The following is a 19272-nucleotide window of genomic DNA, read 5'->3' as shown; positions in this document are numbered from 1 at the left end:
TTGGGAGAATTTTTTTTTATCAAAAACTATAATTATGAAAAAATATTAACGTTTCATCTACAGCAGTTTAGACGATTTCCTTAAAAAAAAACGTTTTTTTTTTTGACGAAAATTGCTCCCAATGTGTGGAGAGGCCATTAGAGAATTTCCCAACAGGACGATATCAAAAAGCCCCATAGGGATGTGTTACCGCCGCCGCCGTATTCTCAAGACCTATCCCTTTCCGATTACTACTTCTTCCGGTCAATGGTGTATGCCATGCCCAAGCTGTACTTAGACAATTTTAAAGAAATGATAAATTTGATATGTCGAAAGTTTCAGTCCAAAAACGCCCCGTTTCATCGTTGAAGTTTTTGTTTCCTATCAGAAAGGTGTCAAAATTAGACAATTTATGTTTTACTTCTGAATTTTTTTTCTTGTTCTGGTAACTAAAAAGGTTACAAAACTTAGTTTAGAACACGTTAACTAAAATTTAAATTGATTGAATTTACAATCTATGACGCTTTTAAGAATTCGCGATTTTGTCTTTCATGATTTTTGCTTTTTGGAATTTTAACTCTTTCAAGATTTTGGTTTTCGGGATTTCGACTTATTCGAGATTTTGGTTTTTCAGAATTGAAGCGTTCGGGATTTCGACCTATTCGGGATTTTGGTATTTCAAAATCGTGGCGTTCGGAATTTTGACCTATTCGGGATTTTCGATATTCAGGATTTCGGTTCGTTAGGAATTTTGGATTTTGAGATTTTGGCTACCCCATTGCAAAAGAAAGCGGAATAGGAATAACAAGCGAAAAATTCCTTGGAATTTTCCACTATTTTTCCTTAAAAAATACCATAGGAATTTTCCATAATAGGTTCCAAGGAAAATTTAATGGATTTATGCTGGATTTTTTCTATAGAATACATCCATGGAAATGCTCGTAGAATTTATGTGGATTTTTCCACCAAAATAAAATGGAGAAAAAATAAAGCTGTCACATGCACCTCATGATTTTACTTCCGAATTTTATAGAAACGGCAAAGATTACGAGGATTATAATATGTTTTTATAAACCAGCAATAACGAATTGACACTTTGAGCAATAAAAAAATATTTTATTAAAAAAAATTTTTTTTCCTAAAATATATATTAATTAACATAAAAACAGCATTATTTTAGGTTGGCGACCTATTTAATGTAATCACTTCATTATTATCTACACGAAACGCAGCATCGCATAATTAATTATATTATAATTGCCACATGAATCACTAGAAATGTTTACGGAAGGTTTGGAAACAAATTCTAAAAGTTTTCGCAACACCATTTTACTTGTTTGACATTTCAGAAAACTAGTGGAAAAATCCATATAAAACACTATGGAAAGATAGTGGAAATTTCCATATGTTTTTTCCAGCTTATCCCGCGGACGTTTCACGTGTGAGTTTCCATATAAATAATTCCGTTCCATATAACGCTGGAATTCCAGCATGTCGTACTAGTAAATTCCATGGAGCACTATGATTTCCATGGAATTTCCGGCTTTAAATTCCATAGGAAAACTTAGTGGAATTTTAGCGTCAAATTCCAGCGAATTTAGCCATTTGGACGCAAGTTTTCCATTGGAATTTTTGCGGAATTTTGCTATGGGGTATTTGGGGGTTTTCGACCGCTTCTGGAATTTGGCTCTTTGGATTTTAGCGTTCGGAATTTTGGATTTTTCGGAATTCTGATTTTCAAGATTTTGTAACCCGAAAGGGAATTGGCTTTGAATAAAAATATATTCATAATAGGGCTATTTTCTTCTATTTTCAAATCGAATTGGACCTTACCATAATATAATTAAGCTCCACAAACCAATTTTGAAGCTGAATTGTATTATGTTTTCTTTAAAATTGGAGAAAAAACCTTTTTTTCAAAAATTTGCAATTCGAAGATTCCCTACTACCTCTCAACCTACTACCTCTCAACTCAAATCATTGATCTGAAAGTGTTTCTAATTGATTTCAGGGTTCTCAGTTACTTAATTTCAGATAATACAAATTGTCCCGATGATTCTCTCGGGTACTGTACATTTGTTTTGTAAATCAACGCGGGGAAGTATAGACTTTGGGAAGTGGTGAGAGGTAGAGTACGAATATGATAAAAATACTCTATCGGAATATTCAATTTTGGCAAAATTAGCCAAAAGACATGGGGATGTCATGTACTCTCATGGGTGGGAAAAAATAACAAAGAGAAAACTAACAGCATAAAACATTCTAATTAAGTGGGATATCAATTAGCTTTTTTTCCGCATACTGTTCAGTAAAAATATGCCGGCAAAGAGGGAGATAACACAAACTGATTAAGTTGATGTTTGTAAAAAAAAAGAGTCAGTGGCAAAAATTCATGCAGTAAATCACAAGCAAAGCTGGAAGAATGCAGCAAATAATTGTGGATAAATCCTTGGAAATACTGACAGTGCAACAGAGGAGCGTCCTATTGGGTATTGTGGCACCAATGCTATTTATTGTTATCCTGGGAAATGTGATGGCTATTATTGTGAATATTAGGAGACAATTGCGCCTCTTTTTCAAATCTTGCCTCCTGTCACTATCTCTGAGTGACTTGGTCACGGGGATTATCACATCCAGTGCATACATCTCACAATTTGCCACATACTTGACGCAAGTCTGGTACCTTGGGGATATACTTTGTTCCCTCAATGCCTTCCTGTCCACCACAGCCATCCTTGCCAACAGCTTTACACTTGTCACCATCGCCCTGGACCGATATATGGCTATTTTTAAGACGGCCAAGGGCACCTGGGGCACCAGCATCACCTTCTGCTGCACGTACATCATCTTGCTCTGGGCTGTCTCTGCAGGTAATTGCGTGGGATTATTTGAAAGATTGGTGTAAACCTTTGTTGCAATAAGTGATTGCGCTTTAATCTGCGATATAATTGGAATGTTACCATGGACTTTATCTCCGGAAATCAGCAGTAAAGTATTTCTCTTTTAATGCTCTGCTCTCGTCTCTTGGGTAATTATATATATACCACATAATAAAATCGAATGACTTGGTTCCATATAATTTTTAATGATACCAAATTGCAAAGAGGTCCATCACAGAAGGATTTACACAATAATTAAATTACATTAAATTTATGTAATTTATGATTTAAAACACAAATAAAAAAATGTGGTTTTTGTGGAATTTTAAAGATTTCGAAAAACTGTTATAGTGACCAATTAAATGTAAAGTTTTATTAAGTTTAGTGGAAATTTACAAAATTGATCGTAAATTTTTCAACTACAAAGTTCGAAAATGTTTGAAGTTTTTATCATACAGCTTATCAAATGGCCTGTGACGCATTACTGGGTAATACTATTCCATTTGAATGCTCATTTTAGTATGACAGTCTGTTTTTTGTTTTATTTAAATTTTGTTCTTAATTTTGAGTCCGAATTAATGATACATAAACAGTGTATCAATAATGATTTTTAGTCCAACAAAATGGCTGCAAAAAATGACGTAGACCATATCACAGTGATTAGACTACATATGATTAATCGAGCGATAAAATTAACAAACCCAAAAACAAATTAAAGTTTATTATTGAATTTCGTTCGAAAATTGATTTTCTATCAATGCAGCTCCATAGTTCAAAGTAGCCCTACCTCTCCCTATAAAGAGCTGTAAACTTTGGTTTTCTCACAGGCAAGATTTAGAGATACATTTTTAATTTTCCTTCATCAAGGATGAGGTTGTCAGTTCCAAGCCCTGTGGTACTAACGACTCTTGAAACTTAATCCGATTAAAATATGTTTTATTCTAAAACATTTCTACTGTTTTTAGAAGATTCTATCTCGAAATTTTTGCATTATTGAGCGACTACTGTACCGTTTAACTTTAACTTATAAGGAGTTCAATTAAATATTTAACTACAATAAATATTTTAGTTTGATCACGTTAGTAGTTTATTTAAAGCTTTGAATACTTTCAAGCTGTAGCCATTGAGAGAATATGAGGGATATTTTATGATATCGATTACAAAATTAATTATAATGTCGAATATGCTTTATTAAAAATAAATATTGCCCAGAAACACAATCTTGCTTTTATTTATTATTTAATTTTAATTTATTTATTGACTATAGATTTTAATTAATTTTTTTTAGGAAACTTTTTCAAACATTCCAAATTTTCCATAAGGTTTATTTTTATTACTGATGGACTGTAGAGTTCAAATCAATTAAAAATATTTAATTGGATCCTTATTCGATGACGAACGAATACTACATTAAATATTTTTTATCCCGAATCTGAATTTAAAAGATACTGCTCAATTCTTTGCAATTTTGAGATTTTATTATAGGAGAAGCTGGGGCAATTTAAACATATTTAATGTAAACATATTTAATTTTTTTACAAAATTATCCTTTGATTTTACATACGATTTTAACCAATTGCATTAAGCACTTCAATCGATTACTCTATGAGATTAGATGTATCAGGCCATTTAATAGGATGTTAATTTCTTCTGTGCCATATCATACTACGAACAGTCTACTTAGAGCATTATCTTAGTTTCTGGTTTTTAAGGTAGGGCATTGCCCCTCAATGCCCCCCCCAGTGCTACGGCCCTGGGTAAAGACCATGCTTAAGTCCTAAAAGTAGAGAAAGCCTTATGCCCTAGACACACTTACGACTAAAGTTCAGAGACGACTAAGCTAGTTCATAGCCAAGTCAGTTCCTGACACACTATGAACGAGGCTTAGCATTCACTGGTATCCTCAAAACATAACTTTCGTGGGTTTTTATGCAGATATTTCTACTGAAATGCACTAATACTCCTTTGAAAATGAAACTATTTGTAATATCATGTCTCAGTACACGTCCAATAATTATTGTTAATTACAATTATTTGTGAGGTGGAAGCTAACTCGCGACTTAAGCTAATTTAGGCGATTCTAGTGAATAATTCTTATTGTTATAAGTGAATTGTCAAGTAAATTTGCAAATAGTTTCGTTTTCAGAGAAGTATTAGTGCATTTCAGTAGAAATATCTGCATAAAAACCCACGAAAGTTATGTATTGTGAGTGTCAGAAAATGTTAAGCCTCGTTTGTAATGTGTCAGGAACTGACTTGGCTATGAACGAGCTTAGTCGTCTCTGGACTTTAGTCGTAAGTGTGTCCAGGACATTACGAACCGGAGGGTTTCAAAGTTACTCACCAGGGGACAAAGTTATCCGTATTTACGGTACAAAAATTAATATTTACTCATCATTTTTACCGATCTACTACCTAAGCAGACTACCTAAGATAGAGGTACAACTTCTTTGATTGACAGACGTCTTACTCCATATAATTGATTTCAATATTTATAATAAAGTTTCAAGAAAGAGATGATAAATAAACCGTTTTCGTTCGAACAAACTTGAGATTATTATTTAGGAAGGAATGTTGTACCTTTGAATTGGGGTGCCTTTGAAAAATGGTTTTCTCAGCTATTTTTTATTGGAACTAGATTTTACCACTAGGGCAGACTGGGGCAAAAAGTCACAAATCGTAAATTTCAAAATTCAATATCATCAAAGATAAAAAAAAAGATAGGACCTTAAAATTTTCTCCACAGATAGCCATCGTTGACTTTCTTCAATGTCGTAAGTTTCTTAGAATTCGAACAAGCAATTTAGAAAATTAAAAAAATATTGAAATTATTCGCTTTGTTTTTCAAATAATTTCCTTGGAGCAGATATCATTTTCTACTTATTTTATTTTCAAAATTGACGCAATACTGGTAAATATTTCCTAAATGATTTGGATTCTTTGAATACGAAGCCTCTATCTATTTTAGAATTTTACAAAGATCCTTATCTCCGAAAATTCCTTTTATTAAAAATGGGCACTTGGGGTAAAAAGTAACAAAACATATGGAGCAAAAAGTAAGAGAAACAGAAGCAATTTCTGATGTATCACGGCGAAAAGAAACGTTATTACCATGTCTCGCCGCTTGTTGTTTTCATTGGTCAAACGATTTGCAGTCTTTTGTGTGTTTTTTCTAAAATTAGTTTAAAAAGAGATTTTCTCGTTCAGATAGAGAAAACGCTGTTTTACAAAGGTATAGATGATTAAATTTCTTATGAAAATATGTTATCTAGGTATTTTTTTTAATTTACGAAAGCCCGTTGTAAAGCAAATCAAATTGTGATAATATCCCATGCCTGGTACTATTTGCCCCAGCATTTTTGAGAATGGTTGCAAAATTACCTTTTAGAAAACAGCTCGATAAATGTATTTCCTTACAAAATAGAGGAAAATTACTTTCATAAAATTATAGAGCGGTAAATTTCCCAGAAAAATGCGCTAATTAGAAATTTCTGGGGCACTCGGGTAGCTTGTAAAATAATAAAATATCCTTTTTGTGACTTTTTGCCCCAGTCTCCCCTATATATTCTAGCTCGACAAACGAAATGAGAAGCTAAATTGCATTATTGATAAACCTGAAATTCTTTTGAAAATGGAGGACAAAAGCCAAATTTCAGTGGTATCCTAATTTAAAGATGCCCCACTTCTACCTATAAGGAGTTTATCTTTTAAGCTCTGCCTTTTGAAATAGCTTATAACAAGTTGTTCTAAGCTATTAAAACATCTTAATGAAAGTGAGTTACCTTCGGACGACTCAAGCTTCGAATGATTCATTGTTTTCAATATGTTTTAATGAAAGTGACTCTTTATAATATTATATTTTATTAGCTAGTTAAGTGCCTCACATTTTCTGAAAAGAACCATGGATTAAATCGATTAAGAACATAGAAAAAAACTGAGTTGTCTGAAGCTGGAATCGTTCGAAGCTAGCGCGCTTTTTCCTGTAGGTAATAGTACTGCTCTTTATTAACAAACTGTTATAACACAGCATAGCCTAAACATAATGCAATACCGTGATAGATGTTCTTAGATATTTTGTTTAAGAAAGGACATCAAAGTCATTTAATTAGACCGAAATTTTAATGCTTAAAACTATATAAGAAGTTTGAGCTTTTCGTTTGATTGGTTCTTGAAAATTCATTGTTTAAGTTTTGATGGCATCTTGAATTTGAAATTTCAGGAAAAGTCCCAAACGATGTTGTTAAATTTTAAGCATGACATGCAATTTTGGTCACAGTCTTTTTCCCCAATTGAAAATACCTTCATACATTTTTAATGACAATCTCGATAAGAGCTTAGGAGAGCTTGAAAAGCTTATGAATATCATCTGACACATTTCATTTTAAGCCACCAAATACAGCCTAAATTTTTAATATTTCTATATATATATATATATATATATATATAGGTCTTTTCTCAACTTCATACATAAGTTAGTATTGATGCTAATACCCGTTGATCCCGATTTAGGGGGATGATTGAGAAAGCTTCTGTGAGAGTGGCATGAGTGCTGTGAGTTTATTATTAATCGCAAGCAAAAAAGTGATTGCCACTTTATATTTTACAGGCATTGCCAGTCCTCTTATATCGTCCTATTTTATGGTGGACATCCTGATAATTGTGACGGGTTCCCATACAAATGCAACAAACTACGAGATGATGGAGGGTTCGCTGTGTGTCACGGAGAAAGAAGACACAGGCTATTATTACTGGCTCCTCTTCACCATCGTATTTCTGCCACTCTTGCTGCTCTTCCTCTGGCTCAATGGAAAATTGGCCCAGGAAATTTGGAACCGCAGGAAACCGATAAAAGCTCCCAGTGGAGCCTCTCTCAATCCAAGTACCACCGAAAATTCCATTGAGAGGAAGACAACGACATATTCGGTAATTTCAGGACCGGAAAATCCACAGGCTGTAACTCAAGTGGCCAAGGAGTCAACGGTCAAGAGTGTTGCGAACAAATCACGAAAAGCACAGCAATTGAAAATGTTCAAAGTGGTTGTGGCAATAATTGTAGTGTTTTTCGTATGTCGTTTGCCAACATGGATTTTCCTCCTCATCAAATTGCACAATGAACTGTACGAAAATTATCACTGGATCCTTCACTTTTCATTTGGTATTCTGTCCCTCTTCAATTGTGCCATAAATCCCATTTTATATACATTCTTCTCGGATTCCGTCAAATGGGCAACGTCACTACAGAATGTGCTCAAAAAGTTCACGTCATTATTCAAGCGAAACAAGAGGGAATCGCGAGTGTTGAACAATCAATCACATGCGGCATCACCTGTTGTTCTCAAGTCGAGAAATACTACAAATATCGGTGATGAAGGCTTCATTTAAGTGCAAATTGTAGAAATTGATTGTATACTTGTGGAAATATATGTTTATTAAACCCACAAACTTTAACATTTCCAAACCCCATCTATAACACCCACAGTATCCCTCTCAAAGTTTTCCCCTTTCCGTTTTCTGCTGAATCACACCCGGATGTTGTATTATGTATCCCAAATGATGTTCGATTATTCGGCTAAAGCTATAACCCTATATATACACAAGTTAAGACATTTATACCAAGATACCACAAGTTGATATAGTCTATACAAATTGACTCATTCTCAAATCTAGAACGGAACACACATTTTCAGTCTGTTGTAAATTAGTACTTTGGTCAGTAAAATACTTTGCCAAGATTATTCAAAACTTTTTAATCTTCCCTTTGTCAATAATATTTCTTTAACCTTTAATGCATCAAAATTTTTCAATTCAACCATTTTCAATTTTAATCAATGAATAAAAACAATGAAAAAGTCATAAATTTACGACAAAACATAATCTATCGTGATAAATATACATACAAAATTTCAAAAGATTCAAGTTAACCTTTCAAAGGATCAAATATGATCCATTTTTGTTAAAAAGGGTCAATTTGACCTTTTATTTTTACCAGTAGTGCTGAGTTATACGGGCTTCAGACCTGAGGCTTAGCCATATGGCTTAACTTTTCTAATTTCTTATCAATTAAGATTTCTTGGAAAATTATTACTTAAGATTGGACACCATAGGCAAGTGATCCATTAAATTTTGAAAAAGCAATAAAATTGATTACAATTTTGAATTTCGAGATCATCGGGAACTGGGCTGAACCTTAGGTCTGAAACCGGCCATAGAGTCTAATGACCAACTTATATTGCAAATATTTAAGAGCATATCACAAATATTTTTAAAATTAAAGAAAACATAAAGGAGTTAGTTATTTTCATTTGCGTTTAGTTACTGTATAATTTGTAGGGTTTTAACTTAAAAGATTTATATTATTTGACACCTTAAAATTAAAGGTCTTGAATGGAAAATACGAAAAACTTTTCAAAAAATCGATATGAGGCTTTGAAACTTAGAGATTTAGTTTAAAATTGAGGATTAAAAATCAAAAAAGGGTTACAGTGAAAATCTCGAAAGCTAAAATCATGAAAGCCAAAACCCGGAAAAATCGAAATCCCGAAAACCCAAAACGTCGAATTCTTAAGAGTCTCATACATACATACCCCATGACGGCATTCGCGTTTGTTGGAGGATCAGAGAAATTTGTTGTGTGTTTATAAAATTATTCTATACATTATCCTCCGTGTAATTTCGCCCTTCTCAAGGTTTTGACTCATTCGGGATTTCGACTCATTCTGAAATTATCGCTTCGGGATTTTTGATTTTCGAGACATTGGCGTTTGGGATTTTGTTTCTTTAGGATTTTGGCATTTCGGAACTTTGACCCATTCGGGATTTTGGCTTTTTCGATTTCGACCTATTCTTGATTTTGTCTCCACTATATTTTGGTTTTTCGAAATATTGATCCATTTGAGATTTAGCCCCTTTGAAATTTTGGATTTCGAGATTTTCAATTCAATTCAATTCAATTTATTTAATTTAAAATAGGACAAACTGTCCTCTGTACAAAAGTGGCCCTATACAAAAAGTAAGGTAAATTAGGAGCCTGCAGAGGCAACATGATTCAGGATAAGCCCCCTCTTTCGCTCTCTGATTGAGATTTTGATTCATTCGGGACTTTGGCTTTTGAGATATTGGTTTTCCGATTTTTTTTTAGTTTTTTCAAGATTTTGACCCGTTCAGTATTTTGGTTTTCGAGATTCTGACCCATTAGGAATTTTGGATTTTTGGGATTTTACTGTTCTGGATTTTGTTTTTTTTTTTGTATTTTGGTTCTGTTTGGAATTTCGGGACTTTGGCTTCTCGCGACTTTGGTTTTTCGAGACTTTTTCATTCGAGACTTTTTTTTTGAATTTTTGCTTTTCGGGATTTTGGCTCTTCGAAATTTCGATCAATTCGGAAGTCGGGATTTTATCTCTTCGGGATTTTCCTTTTTTGGGATTTCGGCCTATCCTTGATCAATTCGGAAGTCGGGATTTTATCTCTTCGGGATTTTGGCGTTTGGGATTTCGATTTTCTCTGGATTTCGGTTTTTCAGGATTTTGATCCATTTGGGATTTTGTCCTTTCGGGATTTAGGATTTTCGCGGGATTTTGGCGTTCGGAATTTTGATCCATTCAAGATTTTGGTTTTCGGAATTTTTGTCGGCATCGCAAAAAAAACATTAAAAATTTTAACCTTAATTTTTATTTTTTTTTAAAGTTTTTGCCATTTTCGTTTAAAATAGCAAAAAGAAATTAGATACTTAAAACTAAAAATGCTTTATCAGAGAACGTCTTTAAAGTCTGATTTAAAGAATTATTGCTCTAAAATTTATCCTAAAACTGAGAACAATTTCAGACAAAAATAATTTAGTCTTAGAATTGGATAAATTAAGCTTTTAATGCGAAAACTGCAATTGATAGTATTATACATTACCTAAAGTGTAATTATTTTATCCGCTTTTTAACTGTTTTTGTGGTAATCATATATGTGTTCAAATCAATATTTTTCTGCTGATTGAGCAGAAAGTACGATATATTTGAAAAAAAAAACATGATTAATTAACAATAAATATTGAAGTTCAAATGAAAAATAAACACAAACTAAAATTGAAAAAAAGTCCAGAGAGACTGTGAAATATCTACTGAAATTATTTATAATCAGTCTATGGATGATATATGAGACTTTTTTTATTAGAATAATAAAACAGGGGTATTAACATTTTCACATTTTTTGAGTTATGTATTCGTTTGCTTCTATACCAATAATTACACTTTTTATGAAGTGATAACAGTCCATATGAGTAGGAAGAAATTGTATGATACAAAATTTGTTTTATATTATTTTGTTTTTTCTATTTTTTATTAAAGTCAAATGACAAAAAATATAATAGATACAGAAAATATTTTTATCTAAAAATGACAAAAGTTCTCTTGTATTTTTTTAAATTAAAAAAAATTGTTTTACTCAGCTGTGGAGTCAAAACTTAATCAAACAATATATCTCATCCACACAGAGTTAATGGGTTAAAAAATAATTTTTGACACAAAAAAAGCCCTCAAATTGAAATTCACAAGAGCTCTTGCAATTGAAGCACCCTGTGTAATGCGTAATGAAGTAAATTGAAAATATTTGAGGGTTATGGGACAAATTTGTGTGAAGATATAATTTAGTGAAAATATACCCTAACCCCTGCTCAGGCTCTATAATAGCATACGACCTTCTCCATTCCACTAAATAAACCACAGAAATGCTGCCTTGAATACGAAGGGAAAAATTTCAGTAGAAATGGAAAAGTTTGCAACTCTATAAATCACGAGTCAAGTCGACCATCTAATTCCCAAAGCCCATTCTCCTGAGAATTGAGAATTGACTCCGAAGGACCGCCAAGATAGAAGCTGAATATGAATTGTGAGACTGTAGAAAAAAATGCCACCAATTGGATTTCCGTTTTCTCTCAATATCATTTATTTTTTTCTGCTGATACTTTGTCAGAAAGGAAATTATTTTTCACTTTCTCTAATCATTTTTCAATATCACTTCTCCTTCTTTCTCTTTGATTGCAATAAATTTATTGCTTTCATTGTCGTTGATATAGATTAATTCTATTATGTTTATACACGGATTTATTAATCTTCATTATTTGGAAATTAAAGAATAATAGTTTAATGAATCAGTTCATTAGCTTTTTAGGGACGATTCAATCAGCGGTGACCAAAAAGGATCCCATGACTATTTAAAGTAGTCTTTTTCTCTATAATTTTCTTTTTAAAGGGGAGACCGGGGCGGACTTATCCAGCAAATGAAGTACAAAATGATTGCATAATTTGTTAAAAAAAAAAGTATCAGGCTGATAGATATTTCAATAAATAGGTAGAGAGGTGTTTATTTCAAATAAATAAATATTACCTCGATTTTCCTTCTAGGGCAAACTATAGGGGAGACTGGAGCAAAAAGTCACAAATCGAAAAATTCAAAATTCAATATCTTCCAAGGTAAAAAAGATAGCGGCTCAATTTTTTCCATAGATGGCCTCCGTAGACCTTCTTCAAAATCGTAAGTTTCTTAGAATTCGAACAAGGAATTTAGAAAATAAAAAATATCGAAATTTTTAGCCCTATTTTTGAAATATTTTCCTTGCAGAAGATAACAATTATTACTTACTTATTTTCCAAAATTGATGCACTGGTGAATATTTTCTAAATAATTTGGATTCTTTGAATACGAATCCGCTATCTATTTTAGAATTTCACAAAAGTTCTTTTCTCCACAAATCGTTTTATTAAAAATGGCCACTTGGGGTAAAAAGTAACAAAAGGTATAGAGCAAAAAGTAACAAAAAAGCGGAGCAATTTCTGATATCTCACGGCGAGAAGAAACGTCATTTCCATGTCTCGCCTCTTTTTGTTTGCATTGGTCAAACTATTAGTAGTCTCTTGTGTGTTTTTTTTTTCTAAATTAGCTTGAAAAGCACTTTTCTCGTTCAGATAGAGAAAACTGTGTTTTAAAAAGGTGTAGAGGAATAAATTTCCTATGAAAATATGTCACCTAGCTATTTTTTAAAATTTACGAAAGCTCATAATAAAGCAAATCAAAATATGATAATACCCAATGTCTGGTACTATTTGCCCCAGCATTTTTGAGAATAGTCACAAAATTACCTTTTATAAAACAGATCGATAAATGTATTTCCTTACAAAATAAAGGAAAATGACTTTCACAAAGTTGTAGAGCGGTAAATTTCCTATAAAACTGCGCTAATTAGAAATTTTTGAAGCGATCAACTCGAATACATCTACTGATCAATTCGAAGATTTTACTGACCAAATTTAACTTTTTACTGACAAAATTGAAAATTTTTATTGATTATTTCGAATTATTTGCTGATCAAATTTAATTTTTTGCTGATCACTTTTGACTTTTTACTGACCATTTATTTTTTTCCCTTCTTAAATTAATATTTGAACAAAATGAGAGCTCAGTTGATGCGCGAACACTTACTATCCATTGAAATATTTATTAGGCTCATATTAAACATTTTTGTACAAATTATACACAATTAAAAATCGCATTTGGTAGCTAATTTTACCCTGGTCTCCCCTACTATTCATTTGAACCTGACCAAAAATATTACTGACCAAAAATATGAAAACCAAATTAATGATTACAACAAGAAAGATCATTAAGGATTCTAAAGGTATTGAGGTCTATAGTCTTATCTTTTAATTATTTTCGGTTAAATTAAGAAAAATAAATCAAATTTAAATGAATTAAACTTAAAATAATTTATTTTATGTGCATTGAACATAAATAAAATAAATAGAATAATATAAAAATAATAGGAAAATAGAATTTAAATAAATAGAAGAATGGTATAGATGCAGCAAGAAATTTATTTTTCAATATATAACAAGTTCACGTTTAGATATCAAAATAGATAACATAAAAGCAACAAGTTTTCAAAATAATTTAATTATATTGCATGATAAGGATGGAACTGGATCATAAACAGATCAATATTTGTTTTTTGTTACTTTCCAATAAAAATACATCTTCTCTATCTTTTGCTGCATCATATCTGATTCTAGATGTAATGTAATTTGTAGTAAATGGAACTTTTATCGCAAGTAAATAAACTCTGTATTAGAATATGTCATCACGGTGCAAAAAGAGGGAATGTTTTTAAAATAATATCTATAATAGACAGGAGAAAGAGACGATTTTATTATATCAATTTCCTCTGGGTTTCAACTTTTGAAATTGGTTCAGTGCTATATAGTGCAGCATCTATAGGATGCCGTCTAGATGGTAGCAGAAAAGTCCATTGTCTTATTGTCATTTGAAGCTTTTTTGGCTCTTTGAGTGATGATTAAGTAGAATCCGTGGAAGGATGGGGAATTAGGTCGATGGGTGGTTTATATTGAGCAAATTAACTCACGGACTTATCGAATTTCATTTCGATGGATTAAAACTGGCACAGTATTACATCTCATGCTTTGACTAAATGAGATCCACCATACAAAATCTTGATTTCATTTTAAAGAGAAAATCTCTTAATGACCAATTTTAGAGAGGCTTTTCTCTTCACTCACTTTATGTCTCTAATCTCCATCTAATTCATGAGCATGGATCAGGCAATTTTCATTATTGACCCAATGACTAAGTCGTGTTGGTAATTAGTAACTTCACTTGAATATATCCAGATTTTACTGTTCATTTATTCTATGTGTTAACTATTGTATGAAGTACTTAGGATTCATTAGTAGTAACTATAACGCAAAATTTATTCTAAGAGGAATGAAATACATAACTTTTCCACTTATGCCTTTCACAAGTACCTACATACCGAGTTAAATAATTATCCGTTCTAATGCGTCCATTTCTACCATGAACCACAACATAACTGTGTTTCTGCAATTTTTAGACAGCAAAATAATCAGTTTTCTTTTGAAAAAGCATATTTATATAAATAGAACACGTAAGGAGAGACTTTGTATTCTTCTTTTTAATTAAAAATCCTGCCAAATACAGGAAATGAAAATGAGAAAGTTTTATCCCTCAAAGCACATTGTGTTATTAATTTTATCTTCAATGCAGACCTGGTGCACCTTCAAGTGCATATTTACATTCTATGCAATTTTTTCACAATGGTGTTTATGGTAATGACAGCAGGTCGACATTTAATTCTTGTGGAAGCTCCACAAGAACCATTGTCTTAATTTCAAGAGAATAATAAAGTCAGACTTTTCAAGACAATATTATTTTATTTCAATTTTCTTTTTTATTTTGAAAAAAAAACTTGCAAATTTTAGTATGATTAAAAACTCTCTTTTATTTGTTAGATAATGTCTTTTCCTGGCAACAACAAGATAAGGTGTTAGTAAAGTCATTTTCCGTGCTATTAGGCAAAAGCTTCGTTCAAGTATATAAAATAAGTCCCTAATAAGTACTTAATAAGTAATTAGTAAGTCCTTAATTAAGGTATTTTGTGAGCGAAGGTATTTAAAAGCGTTTATCTTAGATAAACGCTTGTCAAACATTTGGATAGAAAGATATAGGCAAGTGTGCCGAATTTCGGCATATTTGCATGCAAACGCCAAAGCCTTAATTTTTAAATTGATTTTTTTTGTTACTTCTTTTTAAATCTTTAAGGACGATTGGAACACCGGTGTCCTATGAAGAAAATAATTTCTCCTGACTACCTAAAGTAATTTTTTTCTTATGTCTTTATATTTGCTTTTTATTTGCTATCTTTTTTATTTGCTATGTAGTAAATATTTAAGCTCAAAAATGGTGAATTTTTAAATTCTCAAATTCATAATTGATTTTATTTATTTTTTATACTTCCATTTTTTAAGCAAAACCTTTTTGGCAATATAAACTTCAATACTTATACGTAATATTTTCATTAAAGCGAAAAATATTATTCATTGGTATTGTCAGAAAAAATACTTAAATTTTTGGGCTATTTTTCTCCCTATCGTTCATAGAAGCAAAAAACATATCAAATCAGACTGTTGGACTTTCCAAGGTTAGATGTAAGACTTATCTGTGATTATGTTTCTCAGTTTAATTTTTATTGTTAATTTTCAGTCCGTAAAAAGTGTCTCGTCATTAAAGGGTTAGGAAGTGTTGCTTGGAACCTTGTAGATAGCTATCGACTTTATTTTCTTTAAAATATTTCATAATACATTTTAAAATAAATAAAAATATAGACAGAGTTATGGTGGCATATTTCGGACACCGTCATTTTCATAGTTCTTTGCCCTTTCGGAATTCTTCAAGTCTTTTTCACATTATATTGTTCGTCGAAGCGACATTTTTTATTATTTTTCTGCATTGTATAATCTCTAGAGTATGCAAAAATTAAAAATCCATGGAAATTTGAGAAATAAAAAGTGACCGAAATTGAAAGCTGGCCGAAATTTGGTATACTTACCCTATGTGTCAAAATAACGTCAGAAAATCATAACCCCAATATGTTAACGAATGCGCTTCTGTGTTTCCAAATTTACGAAATTTACATTTTAATTTTATAAGCTTACCTCAAAACCCTTTCTTTAGTACCAACAGATTGTAATCCGGTAATGACATTTTCTCCGTGTTTCAAATTTTACCAAATCTCTTCTTTCGTTAGTGATCCAAAAGGTCAATTGCATACGAAATTCGTAATATCCTATATACTCACATGAATCCCACCAACGCATAATCCGTGAATGCAAGTTGCCCCAAAATAGTATCAAATTCTGAAATACCGTACGATTAATCACATAAGTTCGTGCTCCGAGACTCTAAACCTAAACTTTACTAAATTCAAATATCAAAACTATTTTTACTGCTCAAACTCAAAGAAAAGGCTGTTATATAATCGCCTTTTTCCCACTTGTCACCGTTCTTAAGCTTAAACGGTAAAAGATATCAACTTCCGGTCTTCGTGACTATGAATAAAAAGACAATATCTTCAGAAGTTTTTCTCTTTTTCCTCCTAGCCCCCTACCAGGTTTTTTGTGGTTTTATTCTTAAAATTTTTCCAATCGTTTTTAATGATTTTCATATATGTTTTAGAGTTAATACAGACGAACATTTCATCCAAACATACCTCTGACCGGAAAATTTGTCATTTTGAAATATTGAAAGTCAAAGGTTAATCAATTTGGAGGATTCATTTTTTGACCGATCTGTACTTTTCTTATAATTTTTTTCTAATTCGTCAAGTAATCGTAATGATTTATTTTTACCGATTATCACGTTTTATTAGCACGTAAGTAGGGTAAAGGCTCATAATTTCGGACAGTCTGCTTATAAGCATCGATGTTCCAAGTTTGAAGTGCGATATTTTCAATATACTAATTGACTTTTTTTGTGAGAATTTTACGAACTTTAGTTCAATGTTAATTGTATTTATGTACAGAGAAATCGTCAATCAGAGCAAATGACACTCAAATCATCCAATTTTTTTTTTCTCAGTGGAGACAGGAAAAATTCCTGCCTCCACCCAGAATCGAACTGGAGACCTCTCGTTAACTAGACGAGTGCTCTACCAACTGAGCTATTAGAGGCCACACTTTTTTTGTTGCTCTCTTTTCAGAAGGGTTGTTTAGAAACTTGGCAAGCTATTTATCGTCTTATTTTTAGTAAAATTAGTTTTAATACGTTTAAAAATGAATTAATATGTAGAGGTGAATTTGACTCTTATTTTGGATAACTTGGTTACTAATTTGGACAACTTGGCTGTAAATTTGGACAGCAAATCCGCCTCAATAGGATGCCCATTGTTCTTCATTTCATGAACCAATCTTACCAAGTCCTCTTCCTGTTCATGTAAGGGAAACGTAGAATGTCACAAGAAGCCCGGAAACTTTCCATATCATTCATTAAAATGAGTTGACTTCGATACTCCAAGTACGTGCGGATTCGCTCATTCCCTGACCTTTCCGGAAGCCTTTCAGGGCTTCACTACATCTCTTTCGTAGAGATGATGCTCCTTTGTTTCTCCAGGCATTTATATAACCTAGTCATCAGAAAAGCTAAAACTTCACGAAATATTCAGAAAAAACACCTGTCCAAAATATGGATTATCACCTCACTGGTGAACCTCTTAGAAAATTGCCCATTTTTCACACGAAAAACGTAATTCAAAAGGTAAATCTCACTTCAAGTCAAATGTACAAATCACCATTAATGTGAATCAACTCAATATTCAATGAATATTTAATAATATCACTCAAAAAGGCGAATAAACATTGTTAGTACTTCACCACAGCTAAATAAGACTGAAGTAAACACGAAGTTCTGTCATATTTCTCGTAAGAAATTGCTCACTTTGAATGTTCAACAAAGCAATTTCAAATCAAATCATATTCAAAATTTAACGTATTTAGTGTTAAAATCTTCCAAAAAGAACAAATATTTAGATAAAATTCATTATTCATTAAATATTGGAGTAAAAGTGTATAATTTTAAAGTGTCCAATTTTATCCTCAAAGTGTCCAAATTTAGAAACTGGTCAAAATTATGAGCTCTTACCCTAATACAAAACATTTTACAAAAAATAAATATTCCAGCTCAATATCCAACAGTAACGAACAATTTTTGTGAAGGAGTACAAATTTTTACGAGCTTTTCACGAGTACTTCGTAAGTCCCCAGTGTAAAGTCACAAATATTTATGAAATATATTACATAAAATATTTATTTTTTTCTGTATCAAACATGCAAAATTAAGCAATGTAACTCTAAGAAAAAGCTCGCTTTTTGTAATACATTTCTAATCATTTCTTTATATGTATTTTACTGAATTTTATTTATAAAAAGATCGAACTTATCGCAATTATTATTAATCGTATATCGAGATATACAAAGTAATCAGTTTTACAATGTCACTTTTCGTAGTGGAATAATCTGATAAGTCCATTGTAGATCGACCAGAAGCGCCTTCCCGTGATGAGGATGCTTCTACCATGCTCCCGGAGTTTTGAAAAAAGACGGAAAATTACCTAAATCAAACATTCAGATCTTTGCACCGGGCGGGACTCGAACTCACAACTGTGAGAGTCGAGTCAGTGATCTCATCCACCCAAGAGCCAACGCTCTTGCCTATTGCGCCACTGAGATCCCCAATAGATCCCACTGAGATCACAATATACAGTACGAATCCAATAGTGTTAACGCGTTCAAAATTTATCTAAATTATTATTTTTGCTCTATCAACTAATTCGCGTTTTGAAAGCTATCTCAGGATCTAATTTAATAAAAATAGTGTATGTGTCGACACTATTGATGCAGTTGTACTGTAGCTCTTTGATCCAATGTTTTAACTTGAGGCAAAAGTTGCTCTTTTCTAATGTTCTAAGTAATATTGTCGTATAGAGAAATTGCAGAAAAAGTCAGATTTTCCTTGAATATTAAAAATTCAATGGACATACTCATATTAGAACATTGCATTGGCGTGG

The 19272-nt window shown here is 32.0% G+C and overlaps 2 protein-coding genes across 3 annotated transcripts in view; one reads left to right on the top strand and one right to left on the bottom strand.

Moving 5' to 3' along the window:
• Positions 1-19272, bottom strand: part of LOC129797979 (uncharacterized) — a 183530-nt gene that overhangs the window by 74531 nt on the left and 89727 nt on the right. The window lies entirely within an intron of this gene.
• On the top strand, positions 2370-8289 carry LOC129797984 (tachykinin-like peptides receptor 86C). The gene is made up of 2 exons (XM_055840903.1): positions 2370-2849; positions 7465-8289. The coding sequence occupies exons 1-2, from the start codon at positions 2402-2404 to the stop codon at positions 8238-8240; spliced, it is 1224 nt and encodes a 407-aa protein (XP_055696878.1). The 5' UTR covers positions 2370-2401; the 3' UTR covers positions 8241-8289.

This window comes from Phlebotomus papatasi, chromosome 1 (assembly GCF_024763615.1).
Source record: "Phlebotomus papatasi isolate M1 chromosome 1, Ppap_2.1, whole genome shotgun sequence".
Taxonomy (NCBI): domain Eukaryota; kingdom Metazoa; phylum Arthropoda; class Insecta; order Diptera; family Psychodidae; genus Phlebotomus; species Phlebotomus papatasi.
The sequence above is the reverse complement of the archived record's forward strand: the minus strand, read 5'-3'. Positions and strand labels throughout refer to the sequence as shown.